General features: G+C 36.1%; 1 protein-coding gene across 1 annotated transcript in view; it reads right to left on the bottom strand.

The window, feature by feature from the left end:
• LOC138064476 (GTP-binding protein Rit2) overlaps window positions 1-10500 on the bottom strand; it is a 184067-nt gene extending 173567 nt beyond the window's left edge. The window contains exon 1 of the mRNA XM_068927295.1: window positions 10104-10500. Coding sequence (XP_068783396.1) covers window positions 10104-10206 — 103 coding nt within the window. The 5' untranslated portion in view covers window positions 10207-10500. The remainder of the gene's footprint in view (window positions 1-10103) is intronic.
• Between the last annotated feature and the right edge of the window lie 4572 nt (window positions 10501-15072).

Consider the following 15072-nt stretch of genomic DNA (forward strand, 5'->3'; position numbering starts at 1 on the left):
TCTTTCGGAAGCCAGCATCACAATAGCCCAACTTAGCAACTCCTAAAATATTCTTTTACACAAATTCGATTTTCTTTTCTCCCCTTCTTTTGGGTATTTTCCTGACAACTTGAAATGAAATGGTTTTAGCCATTTTAGTCTCTAGTAGGATCGGATTTGTGAGTGGGTAATGTGTTAGCAAATGGCTTTAGCTTATAGCAAAGTGTCTTCCCAAGACAGAAAGACCTGAGAAACTGAAACCCTGTACTGTGCTCTAATAACTTTTAATATCTGTCAGTGGAGCTGTGTGAGTATGATGAGTCTTCTTGCTTCTCTTTATATTTGAAAGTTAAAAATCAGAAAGGCTGGCAGGCATAAAGGTAGACTAATTAAAGTCAAAGAACAAATTAAAAGTGGAAAAGGATTAGTGCAGAGATGATGGGATATTAAATGGAAAACACTGAAGGAGAAGAGATGAAAGCAGCAACAGTAAAAAAAAAAAAAAAAAAAAAAAAAAAACCACTTTCCTAATTGTACTTTAAAGAGTATCCCTAATGGATTTCATCTCATAGCATGTGACGAATGCTGCAGATGGCTCAGCTCAGCAGCAGGGATGGCTTGGAATGGAAACACAGTTCCTGTGGCTGCCTCAACAGATTGTTTACAGGAAAGATAACAACAATGCCCAGTCATTGTCATGAAACAGTGCTTGTTCCCTTATTTGAGACCTGGATCTGGGTGTTTCAAATGGCAGTTTTGTGTTTGGTTGAAGCTGAGAGGATCCTTGATAGTTCAATTCCTGTTGTCAGGGAACAGCCTAAAAGGTTTCCTATCTCTTAATAGCAATCAGTATGAATGAGAAAAGCAGCGCAGTATAATTCTTACTGAAATGCTCTCTGTATAAGTGAAACCCTCCTGGAATAAATCTGGGCATGAAAAGCAGATTCATTGCTATAACCTTCCATGTGTTATAATCACTTGACATCACAGTTCAAACAGAAGAGATTTAAATGGAGATTTTGCATCAGTGAATCCCAGTTCCAACAACAGAACAACACAAGCAGAGAATAGGCTCCTGGTCATTAGTTTTAGCTAGCGGTGAGCTAAAAAATCTGTCTTCTTTCCATCTGTACCACTACCCAATAGGTAATTTAGGTGGTCTTGACTATTTGGGTGCTGCCTCAGTTTGTTTCTAGTTTTTTCAGGAGCCCTTGTATTCTAAAGGATGCATTTCATCTCTGTGTGAGGTAACATTAATGACTTTTTCTGTGCACAATAAACAAGTCTAGCCTTGAGAGCAGCTTTAGGATGTCTCTTAAGCAGTTTGAAAATAAAGTAAGATGCTAGTCACACATACTAGTAGCTTTAGTAGTGCTACTACTAATAACAGTAGCTTAGTCATAGTAGCTTAGTGAAGATGGCTCAGCCAAGTCCTGACATTTTTTAATACGTTTCCTGATTTTGAAGGATGACAGCATTCCTTCTCCTCTATAAGAGATATTGAAGATTGTAAACATGTCTTTGCTCAGATGTAGTTGCCCATCATGGTCAATCTCTAGAATGTATTGTTCTGCCTTAATTTAGTATATAATAATTAAACTAAAACAACTGTCACCATCCTCTTCCCTTCAAAGACTATTCCACAGTCTACTCCATCGTCCTTTTAAGCAAATGTTTAAGGACACATACTGCTCTTAGTAACCAAAGGAAGTAAGTGCCTGAAGATCCCATGCGTATCTAAGTGTAGGAATTCTACATTCTAATTCCACAGTATATCTAATACTTATAAATATGTAAATAATTACATATATTCTACATATGTAATTGTACGACAACTATATATTTAAAGTTTAATTTTATCACTTAATTCATTACTCTCCACCAGTAATTTTGGTCTCTTTCCTCCTCAAATTCCTGCCAAAAGATCTTCTTGGTATTTATAACCTTCATATATCATGCCTTTCCCTGTCCCATATTGGCACTGTTTTGCTGATCTTTGGCATTCAGGATTTGATTTGCTGAAGTGGCACAGACGGACCAGCCCACTTGCTAGCCTTATTCATCATCCAGATTCTATGGTGGCAGAAGTTGAATAGATCAACCATTCACATTACAGCTGCATCCAGTCCCATTTACATTAAGACACTTTAACACGCGCAAGCTACCCAATACAAGAACAAGGTCGACTGGCTAACAGAGCTATTTGAATACAGTCATAGTCATTTGCCATCATAAATCACATTCGGCAATCCTTTAATCATCTCTGTTGGTCTTCTCTGAGTTTTTTTCCTATTTATCAGACTGATTCTGGTATTGAAGGAACTAGAACTGCAGATATTCTCAGTAACCAGCTGGTACTCATATGCAGAAACTACCCTACTAAATGTAAGAGCTGTAAATGAATCCTCCACCCCACTGGTCATTGGATTACGTGAACTGCCAAAATAATTACAACATCTTTAGCTTATTTGCCCAGGGCAAATAATTCTGACCACTAGGTTTGCCCATAGTCAAGAAAATTAACGAATAAGGAATGTGTTTAATCCTGCCAAGTGGATAACTAACACACTAAAGACAAACGAGGAATATTGGAGATGTACAGAATGATTTGAATCATCTGCTTCAATGGTCACAACCTAGCAAAATACTTCCAAAACATAATAATGCATATGGAAATGCAGAATTCAGGTTATCACCACCAGAGAAGTGGCAATATAGATGGGGGAAATGCACTGGAGGAAAGAGTAAAAGACTGAAGGGTTATTTGGGTTATATTTATGTGATTGCTATGAATTACACTTGAACAAAAAGAGCCCATGTTATTCCTAGAAGAACAAAAAAGGACTACATAAGTAGAAACCAGCAAGCGATCCTGATTCTAGTAAGATCACTAATAGAACAGCATGTCAGTTTTTGGAATTCACATTTAGAATTTGATGTGGAAATGATACGGCACTCAAATTAAGCTTACAAAATGGTCTCAGCAGGAAAATAAGCTGTGTCAAATGATGTTTCAGACGCTCAGTCTATTGAAGAGAAGGCCAAGGGGTGACCTGATCATTGCCTACTGGTACTGACAGACAGAAAAGTAAGAGAAGAGGTTGCTTTTCAATCTTGTTAACAAAGGAATGATAAGCTAAAATGGCTAGAAGTTAAAATTACCCAAAATCAAGCTTGAAATAAATGCAATATCCTATCTATGAAGGTAATTGAAAAATCAGAACAGTTTGCTATCAAAGATCACAGATATATCAGTACTCCACATCTGTAAATTTGCCAGTGCCTAGCCCAGTTTACGAGAAAAACTCTGTAAGTTGTACGTACCGAAGGATGAGGTTGTCTGGCTTCAGTGGGCCTTCTGTACAATCCTTTTATTCGTGGAGAAAATACAGCCTACTCCACCATCACTCTCATTACAAAATTTGTAACTCTTCATTACAGTGACTGTAATTCCCAGCTTACATCATCCCAGCCACAAGGGACTTAGCTACAAAACTGATACTGCTCAGGCAGGACATTTTCTGCATGGATACAAAACTGTCAAGAAGTAGTCTGTCTTTTAGGTTGTATCATTGCTAGCGTTATTCTATGTCCTCTTTTCCCTTCTCAGTCTTGCATTGAAACTTCCACATCAGGTCACAGCTGAACACAGGCTAAGATCAGTATTATGACCAAGGGAATTAACATATCAACTTAACTGTTATATATCCTTATGCTTTCAAAACCATTACTAAACAGGAAAGTTTTTCCTTGGTCAACAAACAGATGCTTTCTTTTCTTCCTGCCCAATTTTTAATTCCTTTTTCATCATTTGAATATGAGTATATTTTACTTAATTATTTCCCTGTAATTTCTAGGATCTTAATTTCTATTTGGCCTTAAAAATTCAAATTACCCTTTTCAGATAGAGGATGAAGAGGGAACAAACTTTTCTCTTCAGTGGGATGCATTTATTAATCACAGAAATATCCCCTAAGAAATTCTGTGTTCCCAGTCCCTTGCTATCTGATATCAGTAGCTCAGCAGGGATATTGCATGGCTGTTCCTGACCACGATTAAAACTGCAGCTCCAAATACAGCTGAACCAATCCTAAAATCTCACGTCCACTAAATGATGTAAATCTCGTTTGATCTCCCTTCTCCAACCTCCCCTGGCATATGCTGGCTCTGATGTGTTTCATATCCTTTGAGTAGAACCCAGAAGAAAACTTTCTTCTTCTTTAGGGGAGAAGGAATTTTCTCACGGGATGGTGAGTTGAGTCAGCTCATGGAGGATGTCAAAAGCAATTGAGGAAGCTGAATAGTAACATCACACTGTAATCATTGCAATTAGACTTCTCATGGTTTATTATAAAGCTTAAAGGAATTGCTTCAATCCAAAGCTGGTAAAGTCACAGTTCAGTTACAGTCTAAGCTGAAGTTAGTTGATATTTCATGACTATGATGCCAATATGTTCCCCCAGCAGGTAAGCAAAGGAGAATGTGCTGGCTGGGGAAAAGACAGAAGACAAAGGATTTTGTGATAAGCAAGAATTTGTGTTTTTCACAAAAGCATCCATAGACAGGCAGTTGCTTTCCACTTAGAAAAGTCAGTCATTGCCAAAATTGTTAATATACTAATGCAAAACTGGCTAAAAAGTGTGAGTGACCCTGCACGCTGGTCTGTGCAGGACAGAACAGCCTCAAATTCATCACATGAAAGATTTATCACAACCGTAATATTATTCTGAGTACATTTTATATCATATGTACTTTGAATAGCATCAATCAATATGTTCCTTAAGTGCATCAAAGATCATTGTGATCCAGCATACCTGAAAAATAGATATTAATTTAACATGGAAGTTATTGTGCTATGTCTTATGGTTCCTGAAGCACGTGATGAGAGATCCACAATCATTTATGCTCACATGAACAGATAAAACTAGTATAAGTACAATACATTATCTATACACTAATATTAGACAGAAATTGCACAAGGAAAGATTTAACTAAAGCAGTGAAGCTGTGGCATAGCTTTGTGTTCTAAGTGGTAGGGGAGACAAGACAAAAAACAAAGAGAGAGAAACTCTTTGATCAATTTATGAAGTTTGTTCTAGAATGCTGAGTTTTGCCATGGTAGAAGACTGAGAGCAACAGACCCAAATGGTCCTTTCAAGGTAAGAGGAATCTCTAGCTCTGCTCTTCCTCCTTTTCCAGTATAGCCCGGATCATACGCTATCTTATCTCCAAAGGAGGAACAAACAGACTGGGCCACTTCTCCAGGATGCTCTCCATGGTGTAAGAACTAACTTTGCTCTCTCTATTTACTTGGGACTCTTAATATGAGGACATACTTGAAACTGATAGACACTGGATGTGCTCTATTTATACAGAATAAGCAGAACCAGTACAAAAAAAAAAAAAAAAAGGCAATTGATCATGTAAACAAAAGAAAACTAAGGATTAACCCAATTTTTAGTACATAAGTTCCTGCAATTCAAAAAAGATTGCTGTTTTCTTACATTTGGTACCAATTTGTACACAAGATCCTGAAATTAATGAGATGAGCCACTCATAAAATAGGGCATTTTTGCAACAAGAGCAAAAATATGAAGGAAATGAATGGAGGAAGCAAGCCATCTCTATTCAGATCAGCTTGAGAAATATATTTCTTTGCCCACTTCCTCAAATACCCGTGGGAGAATCATTTTCTTAATTCCTTGTCCTTTCCCTTTCCCTTTTTCTTTTAAATTGAATCCTCTGAAAATATATCTAAAATTAGATTTTATATTAAAACTAAACTGTTAGATTTATATTAAAACTAAAAAAAAAATGCTTAAAAATCTGTAGGATAATTGTTTGACAAACCCTTCAAATCTTTTAAGTGGCAACAAATAAACTGGCAATCAATTTGAGAAATAAATCCTGTGAAAAGGTACATTTTCTCTAAAGTAAAAAATAATTTTCTAGAAACAAAAAATGGTTATTTTTTTGAATTTTTTAATAAATCCTTTCTCATCTGAAATGCAACTTTCTTAGGACAGGTAGCATGAAGTTCATTTTGCATCTGTCCTCTACCTGTTCTATGGATAAATATCTAATTCCAGTTCTCAGGAGTAACAATAGATCTCTTTACCCATAAGTGAATCAACTTTAAATAGCATTAGAAATAAAATAGAACATCATTTTCATTCAGGAAAGTAGAAGAAAGTACAGTTAGTTTATGAAGCAATCTGATGTGTACTTGAAGGATGGTACCTTGGTAATAACAGTTCCTCCTGAGACAGAGATTTTCCATTTTATTCACGTGTCCAGGAACATCAATTTGTTTTTTTTTCTTTTTGGTAGTCACTGTACAACCTCCTCAGGTAATTATTGCTCTGTTTTGCAGAGTGTGTTGTAATTAATTATTGTTATTAGTGTAATTAGTGTTGCTAAATATAAGCCAGCAATGAACGGCCTCAGGATTTAGAGACTATTTTGTGTTTCTTTTTGTAACATTGAAAAACATAGCCAAGCTCAGTAGTTTGTGCTGCATTATTTGCCTAGAGATGATGAAAATACTAGGTTCAATCTCCAGAGATCTGAAGGTACTTATAAGCAAAACCTGTTTCAAAACCACAAAGACTGTTAGGGTTTATACCTTGCCAGTCAATTTAGGGTATGTCTGAAGAGTATTGAACTGACCTGAGATTTGTCAACAAAATAGAGAAGATCTAATGTCAAAATCTCTCCTTTTTTTTTTTCAGATTAAAGATATGTATAAGTACAGTATTATAGATGTGCAATTTTAGTATGGATTATAATTTGATTATAACCAAATGAAAGTTAGTAGAAAATTTACTTTTTGTTCCAAGTGGACTTCAGTGTTTGCTTTGTTTATTTTATTTTATTTTATTTTATTTTATTTTATTTTATTTTATTTTATTTTATTTCTATTCCTGGTTAGATCCTTATTTTGGTCTTATCTTGCATCAAAGCTATGGCAAAGTGCTTGATGTCTGCCACAGCCCACACAAAGTAATAAATTAGCATATTGCTCTGAAAACGAAAATAATTCTATTTTCAGAACTCTTTGAAGGGATAACTCATTCTAGGGAATCTATAATCTATAATTACGAGATACAGAAATCACTTCCCCAGCCATATAGCTTTGTACATTTTAATTAAACATCACTATTACCTGTTTGTTCAGAAGCACACTTTTTTTCTCTTCTGTAAAATAAGAGGCAAAGTTTTTCTTCTGGAACTAAGTTTGAAATAGGAGGACCTTTAAGCCACAATTCTTAAACCATTAGCAGTTTATACATCATTATTCTGAGTATTCTGAGTGTGGTGGGTATCAGATGTGGATGTTCTCAGTGTATCTTCTGATTATCAATTCTTGTGAAACTTTACTACACTGAATAGCCCAAATAACATGAGACTGAGCGTCCTCCTGGGTTATCTGTCATCTTGGAATACAGAACACAAGGAACAAGTCTGAAACCCAAAGCAAATATTTAATAAATATCAAGGTCACAAGAACTTTCATTCTTGATTTTCCTTTTCTTATTCCCTCCTCTCCACACTCTTTATATACGATCACCACCCTTAGCTCTGTTAAAATGAGTGCGCAGTTTTCAGTACAAAGACCTCAAGACATACAGTAGAAACTGCCACAGGGAGCGAGCAGAAGAGAGTAAGAAATAGAAGAATAAATTGCCAAGGGGATCCCAAGAAATGAACTGCATTCAGGCTAAATCTTCCAACAATTCTACTGCTTGATTCTTAAGGAAAATTCTTCCCAAACATGAATTATTTAATACTGAGCAAAAGGAGGACCTGAAAGGCTTTCATCCAAAAGAAGCTTCCCACTCAGCAACTCACCTCCAGCTGTTATTACTTTTTTTCCTGCTTTAGAGAAAGGGAGGGAGGAGGGAGAAGGAAGGAGAAGAAAGCCAGGGTATTATCAATATATCATCCTGCAAACTCCGTGTTGAAAATTAAACTATTTTTTATCTCTCATCCCTATTCTACCCTGACCTTGTTTTTATGGTTAGACTTGTAATTTCCTGGACAGAGTGAATCTTGATCATTAGGGGAAAGGAGAAACTTAGAATCCAAGAATCTTGGAAAAGGACAGTAGTCATCTAGGACTTTTTCTGCTTTTAATCTAGTTTAAATTACCCCTGCCTAAACAATAGTCAAAACAAATTTATGATTTATAAAATGACACTAATTCTTCCTTTTTCCTATTGAAATTCTATCATTTGGACTATTTTAGCATTCTACTGAAATATTTCAAGCCCAAAGCACATTGGAAGCTCACAGTCAGTAGATGATGCCATTTCTTCCAGTCTCTTGTTACTCGATTGCATTTTTTTTTCACATAGTTTATCACAGAAGCTTTTCTTTAATCTCACTGCATGTTACAACTACTCACATCATGCCATTTTGTTTCTCCAGACCACATAGATACTCAGGTATTCTTGAACAATCACCTGGTCTTTCTCAGCTTTGGAGAGGTGCATTGCATTGCATAATCCACAGCTTTGAAGGTTTTATTCAAATGGAATGATCAGCTACTTTTCTGACCAAGGAGATTTGAATAAACTTCATTTGTGCTTTAAAACTCTTAAACGGAAATGCTAAAGTTTCTCCAGTGTGTACACAAAATGTGTGCCTCGTGATTCAATTATATAATTATACTGTGAGTATAGCATAGTTTGTAGTGTTGTCTTTTTTTTTCATTGAATGAGTCTTCAAAATGATATATTTCTTACAAGAATATGTTTGGAAAAAATTGCTGCCATCTTTTGGATGCACTCAGGAAAAAAAAAAAAAAGCAAGATAAGTGACATTTTGCTGAAAGTTCCAGCTGACACATCCTGGATATCTGCTTTACCATGGATAAGTTAATTTGAAATTGCAGAAAGTTACTCTGAGTTAACCAATATTTTCTTCTCCCTCATTCTATACAGTGATCATAGAATAACATCTGTTCAAGTATTGTTTGCTTGGTAAGATAATACTGAGAGGAAATAGCTTTCACTGAAAGACCCTGAACCTGAAGCTGAACATAACAAGAAAATAGAGATTATGAATATTTAGAGGAAATTATATCTACTCCCAACAGCTAGAATTTTGCACCTATACCTGGTCTTGTTGTTTGAATAGGTAACAAAATTTGTTTGAGCAATTACCCTAGTTTAGTGTTACAGTTAATTTATCCTGCCTGACCTGAAACTTGTGTGGAATCTAGGTTGATGTATTATATTACCTTCTTTTCTTCTTTTTCTTTCTTTCTTTTTTTTTTTTTTTTTAATTTCCAGAAGATGTAATTACAGGTTTGTTGCATGGCCAGCTCAATATACTGGCTACTGAGACAGACACTGCATGCTCAGCAAAGACTTTTTGAGAACAAGGAATGCTAGTGTCACAGAGAATAAATCAAAAGGTGATCGTATCTGGAAAAAAGAAAACATTGTCCAGAGAAAATAATAACTCCTCTGAAGAGATACCATTGTCAGACAATAGTGTATCTTGGCAGCACTGAACAGTGATATTAAAATATGCTGCAAATCTACCTTATTGCCTGAGGTGAAACTCAGATATGCATGCTATAACTGTCCAGACAGCAGGGGAGACTAACATCAGCTGAGCTATACTGACACTCAGCAAAAAAGTCAACAAAAGATGTGGAGAAGAAAACATAACCACGGCAGGCATCCTCCTCACTTTGCACTGCAGAGCTGACTTTGCAGTTAGTTTCATCTCTCTCTGGGCAGGACTGGCAGGCCAACAAGTTATATTCACACTATCCAGCAAACCATCACCCCTTACAAAGTGTTACAGTGACATGACTGCTGGCCAAACCAAGCATTACACTAACAGCAGCAAGTCGACTACTCTTTCCTCATAGCCAACAGAGCTAAGGTTGGTTTTGCAAAAAAAAATGCAATAAAAAAGGCTTATAATACTTAAGGCTTAATATTTCACTCTGTAACAAATTAAGCTGACTCATTGCCCCAGTCACCAGTTATAGACTCTTATCCAAGCCATGTGCAGCAAACAGAGCCCTCACAAAACCATTCCTGTTCTTTGAACTTTACTCTCCCAGTTCACCCTTTCTGCCCCAAAATGTTGTTGCTGAAACTTACCGCTTTTGCCAACTCCTCCTGCTCCTAGCATCACCACCTTGTACTCTCTGGAGCCTGCTGAAGAATTGCTGGAGGAGCTGATCATTTCATTTTCTAGCTCCATCTTGCACGAGGCAATAGAAGAGAGCAGAAGGGAAGAAAAAAGCAACTGACAGGTGCTTGCTCTGGTCTTAAACAACTATAAAAGCTATGTTTAAAAAAAAAAAAGCGTACAGGAAAGGTATAATATAAGAGGTACGAATTATCAGCCTCACACTCGCTGCTGTGCCTGTGTTAGCTGGAAAAGGTCTCATAGCAACCACTTTAACAGCTTCCAATAAAAATCTTTCTCTGCCCCCTCCCAGCTCTGTATCATTCTCTGTGTTTCTCTTCCTGGACAGAAGCAGTTTTGTGAGGCTCAGGAGCCCTGGTACCTCTGGGTGTTGCAGTGTCATTTGAATCAAATTGAGCAGAGCCTTCGGAAAAAGAAAATAGATCACATTTCTTAATTATGATGCATGTTATTCCATGTAGCATTTGCTTGAATTTTAAACAATAATAAAACATTACCAGATAACCTCCTTGCCACCTTGGAGCTATTTATCCTGTGTTCATCAAGTTTGTTAGATTTACATTTAATACAATTATAAGCAAAACAGAAATAACTGTAAAAAGTCTTTCCTTCTTTCCTGAAGCTGATTGCCAAGTAGAGAAGTTTTCTGAGGTTAGGCTTGCCCCCAAATCAATTCTCTTTTAGGGCAGTTTGTACCAATTATTCACAGAAATAAGCCAAGTATTTTAGAATTTTTTTTTTTTTTCTTAGGGAATTTCAGAAGGGGATTGGATGTAAAGAGAGGGGAAAAGACTAATCCATCTAGAAAATATTAGGGTAACCAGAGAAGAAAAAATGTTTCATCGTAAATATTCCATAACAATATTAAGTGACTTATCTAGCCAACTTGGTCAGCCTAAATAAATAACAAATGAATAAAGCAAAAAGTTTGTGAGCAACATTCAGTATGAAAATCCATAAGAATTATCCAGTGAAAATTTACAACAAAAGATCATAGCTCTTCATTGATTTTTTTAAGAATTCCTTTACCAGAAGCAGAATCTTTAAGGAATGTGATAATTAAAAAGATACTTGTTCAGCATTAACTGTTATTCAATATTTTTGCAGACCAAAAAAGCATCTACTGCAAAAGTGGCAGAAAGCAAAAGCTTGCTCTCCTTTGAAAAGTGCAGGGCTTTCACAACACATACGTAACCATTAGGGAGACAGGGAAGTGGAAGCAGGAGCTGTACACTTCTGACGATTGTCATCTTTCTACCTCTCCAATTATTTCACGGAGTGTAAACATATGGCATTACATAGGAATGCATATTTCAAAGCAGAAAGTGAAAGAAACTAAACGAAAATCATAGCCTTATTAAGGAGAGGATTTAAAGAAAATAAGAAAGGTAGGAAAAGCTATAGAAGGGTAACCGTATGAAAAACAGCAGTTCATTGGACTAGGAAAATATATGATTAAAGAGAAGAGATATATAGGTATGTTTATGAAATTATAATAGGAATGGAGAAACTAAACAGAACATGAATACTTATTTTTTCTGTTAATAAAAGATTAGGAAACATCAGATAAAATAGACAGATGCTGGTTCAAAATCAGACAAAGTACTTCTTATAAGAACCATGGTTGACTTTAGGAACTCCTTGCCACTTGATATTTTGGACGCTAGAAATTAACTTACAATCAAGAAGAATTTAAATACAGAAAAACAAAAAAAAATCCATTGTTAAATGGATTGCTCAATATACAGTCACTGTCTCTTGCACAAGTGCCTAAGCCTCACACCAACAGATCTGGGGAAAACACTGAAGAGAAGTACCACAGTCTGTTCACCCTTGGGCTGTAGAGTGAAAGAGGGCAGAGGGTGAGTGATCGTATTCTGGGTACTTCCCCAGAGTAAGAATCTACTGCTGTTGACCTTCAGGATTTCTGTAATAACCATGCTCTGTTGAGCTTTTTACTGTCACGATTGGGTGCCTGTATTGTTACCTGCAGGTGACCCTTAGGATTTAGGAGGATTTAGTCTTCAGAGAATGAAATGGGACTTAAATAGGAAATTCTGAATGTAATAATGTCATGCCTAAGTATTGAACTTTAGCAGTAAGAGTCAGGTAGGTCAGTAAATCCCTGTTGTAATTAGAAACTCATTTTCATTAAAATCACCGTCAAGTCCTCAGTATTGACATATTAGATTAAATTAATAATGCTACCTAAAATTATTCCTTGGAGAAAGGGTTTTCCTGGTGATCTCCCATCAACATGGCAACCTCCTCCTCAGGAGCTTTTATTCCAAAAGCTGGCAATAACTCTTGGCTGACATCATCAGAAGTCACGAAAGTGGGTGGTTGTGTGGGTTACTCAAAAGACAGCCTAAGTAAAAGGTTCCAAAAAATATTGTTGGTAATGGTGTAGATATAATAGATTAAAATCAATTTTTTTCCTGCTATTAATGTTTGCCAGAGAAAAGTGATCAAGACAATTTTTTTGCTTGTTTGTTTGGAGCTGGAAAGTGGGAAGGAATATGTGGAAATGGAAGAGGCTACGAAAGAGAACTATTTTAGAGCAAGGAGAATAATAAGAGCGAAGTAAGTAGAAAGCCATTTCCTTGTCTTTCAAGCTAATCTAGAAAAATGAAGACAGCATTTTTATGACCAGAAGAGTGGAATTAAATATTTTTATCTATAATTTGAAGATTAATCATTTAAATATCTTTCTTTTTTAAGATAAATATTCATATTTATTAAATTTAAACAGTTAAATAATTCATAATATAACCATTTGGAAAAACACATGCTCCCAACTATCCCACTTTCACAGGGACTTGTCCTGAGCCTAAAAAGGAGACCCTGCATTCCCATCAAAATGCAGAATTTGTTCTAACTGCTTGTCATCATAACTTCCTATTCACAAACAGCTTGTTTGTCCTCATTTCATTCATTCTTGTAGTGGAGGATGAGTATTTTAGCTTCATTCCCGTTTATGGTAACATCAATTAGTGCTCTTTCTCCCATCTAAGCAGAAAAATACAAGGTTTTGCTTTCAGTTTGCTGCCAAAAAAATTAATACTGAGATGATTTGAAATGACTCATCCTGAAACTCTTACACGATAGGAAAAAAATCACCAGTGCAAATGCTTTACGGAAGCATTTATAGGAGCAAACAATATAATAAAATCCAACAGTAGATCCTGAGATACTAGAGCTTTTACAATGGGTGGTTCATTCCGCAACAAATTCCAGCCCTCTTTTTTACTTCTGTCTTTCTTTCCTTGTTTCAAGGATGCATTTAACACGATGTAAATCCATAGAAAACTGTCCTCAGACAAATAAGAGCAGCTACAAAGGTGGGAAATAACCTTGGGGTTTTAATCTGTAATGAATCATTATTTAAGAAATTTGGACTCTATTGCTGTTTACATATGGTTTATGAGCATATAGTCAATTTTCTGTTTTTTTTTTTCTATTTTTTTAATTTGCTATTCAAAATAATTTATTTTTTTTTAAAGAGTTCACTGAACGCATTCAGTATTCAAAATCTGGCAATGCTTTGTTTGAATTCATACCGTGACTGTTAATATTGGAATATATCTTAGATATCTAGAAATAGATGCTCAGAGCTTTAGGCAGGCCTAAGTCTTAAGCAGAAGACAACATATAGATAGGTACGTGAGAAAAGAAGTAAAGGAGCATTTTCTGGAGAGAATACCATCAGAAAACACATTCCATTCATCCTGCATCCCCATTTGCTCTGGAGGTGCTGAATAAAATAATGAGATGTTAATACAACATGTAAATGCTCTAAAATTGTTTCCCAGAAAACTTTATGTTAAGGAGATTTTATCAGTTAACCTGGATAAATATTCTTCTCATTAAGTAGAGAGCTCATGAGTTTAAAAACTTGAATAGCAAGCAAAATGCAAATCTTGACTGATTTGTGCTCCAGTAAGTGAAGGGTTTAAAGGCATCTGAACCATTTAATAATAAGTGAATATGCATGAGCCCACTGGGGGCCATTCCATTATGGAAACACTGACCACTCTTTTGTCCCTTATGTTCACATACTAGACACAGCAGAGAGGAAATGTAAAAAGCATCCTTTATAAAAAGGCAAATAAGCCCACCTTGCTGAATTGCTAAAGTGCTGCTACGACAAGAAAGAGTGCTAATGCAGAAATTACTGCACAGCACTGGAGCACTGATGAAATTTACTCTTGAGAAATGCTGCATTTGGCACACTGACCTACCTTGATCAGTTCTCAGTGAAGCCAGAATGACAGAGCAATTGCTAGGGGACTTCAAAAATTTTAAGCTTAAATTTTACATTACCAGATTTAACATATTCATTCTTAAATATGCTGAGCACCTCTGAATTATATTGCTAAGGGACCCCTAACACACTATAGGAGAAGTTCTGCATTTTTGTAATTCAGATTCCTGCTACAAATACCCAGTGGCTCAACCACGCATCAGTCACAGACATTCAGACTTCCTTAGGTATTCCCTATCATTTTTCTGTTCTCCAAATTGCTCACCTGTAGAATGAGTCACTGTGTCACAGATTCCTCACTATACTTGATGGGACTCTTGACAACCTCCCACCTTGAAAGTGGCTCTTTTGCTCAAGCTGTTAAGACATACGCCTTTTGTTCTGAAGTTCTTATTTCTACCCCTAGCGTCAGACAACATATTGTTCCCCACCTTTGCTTCAATGCATTTTAATCTAAGCTTTATTAGCATGTGGAGTGGCGAGAGCAAATGAAAGGAGAAAAGACATAACTCTAACTACTAATAGCAAATGTGAAATGACCTCAGAGTCCACCAAGTAACAGAACAGAAAAACATTGCACTTCCAGTCTTATAGTCAAGGAGGGGAGGTTCGTCTATGAGTTCAGAGCAACACCTTCTCCTTGTTTATCCCAG

Source organism: Struthio camelus, chromosome Z (genome assembly GCF_040807025.1).
Source record: "Struthio camelus isolate bStrCam1 chromosome Z, bStrCam1.hap1, whole genome shotgun sequence".
NCBI classification, from domain to species: Eukaryota; Metazoa; Chordata; class Aves; order Struthioniformes; family Struthionidae; genus Struthio; species Struthio camelus.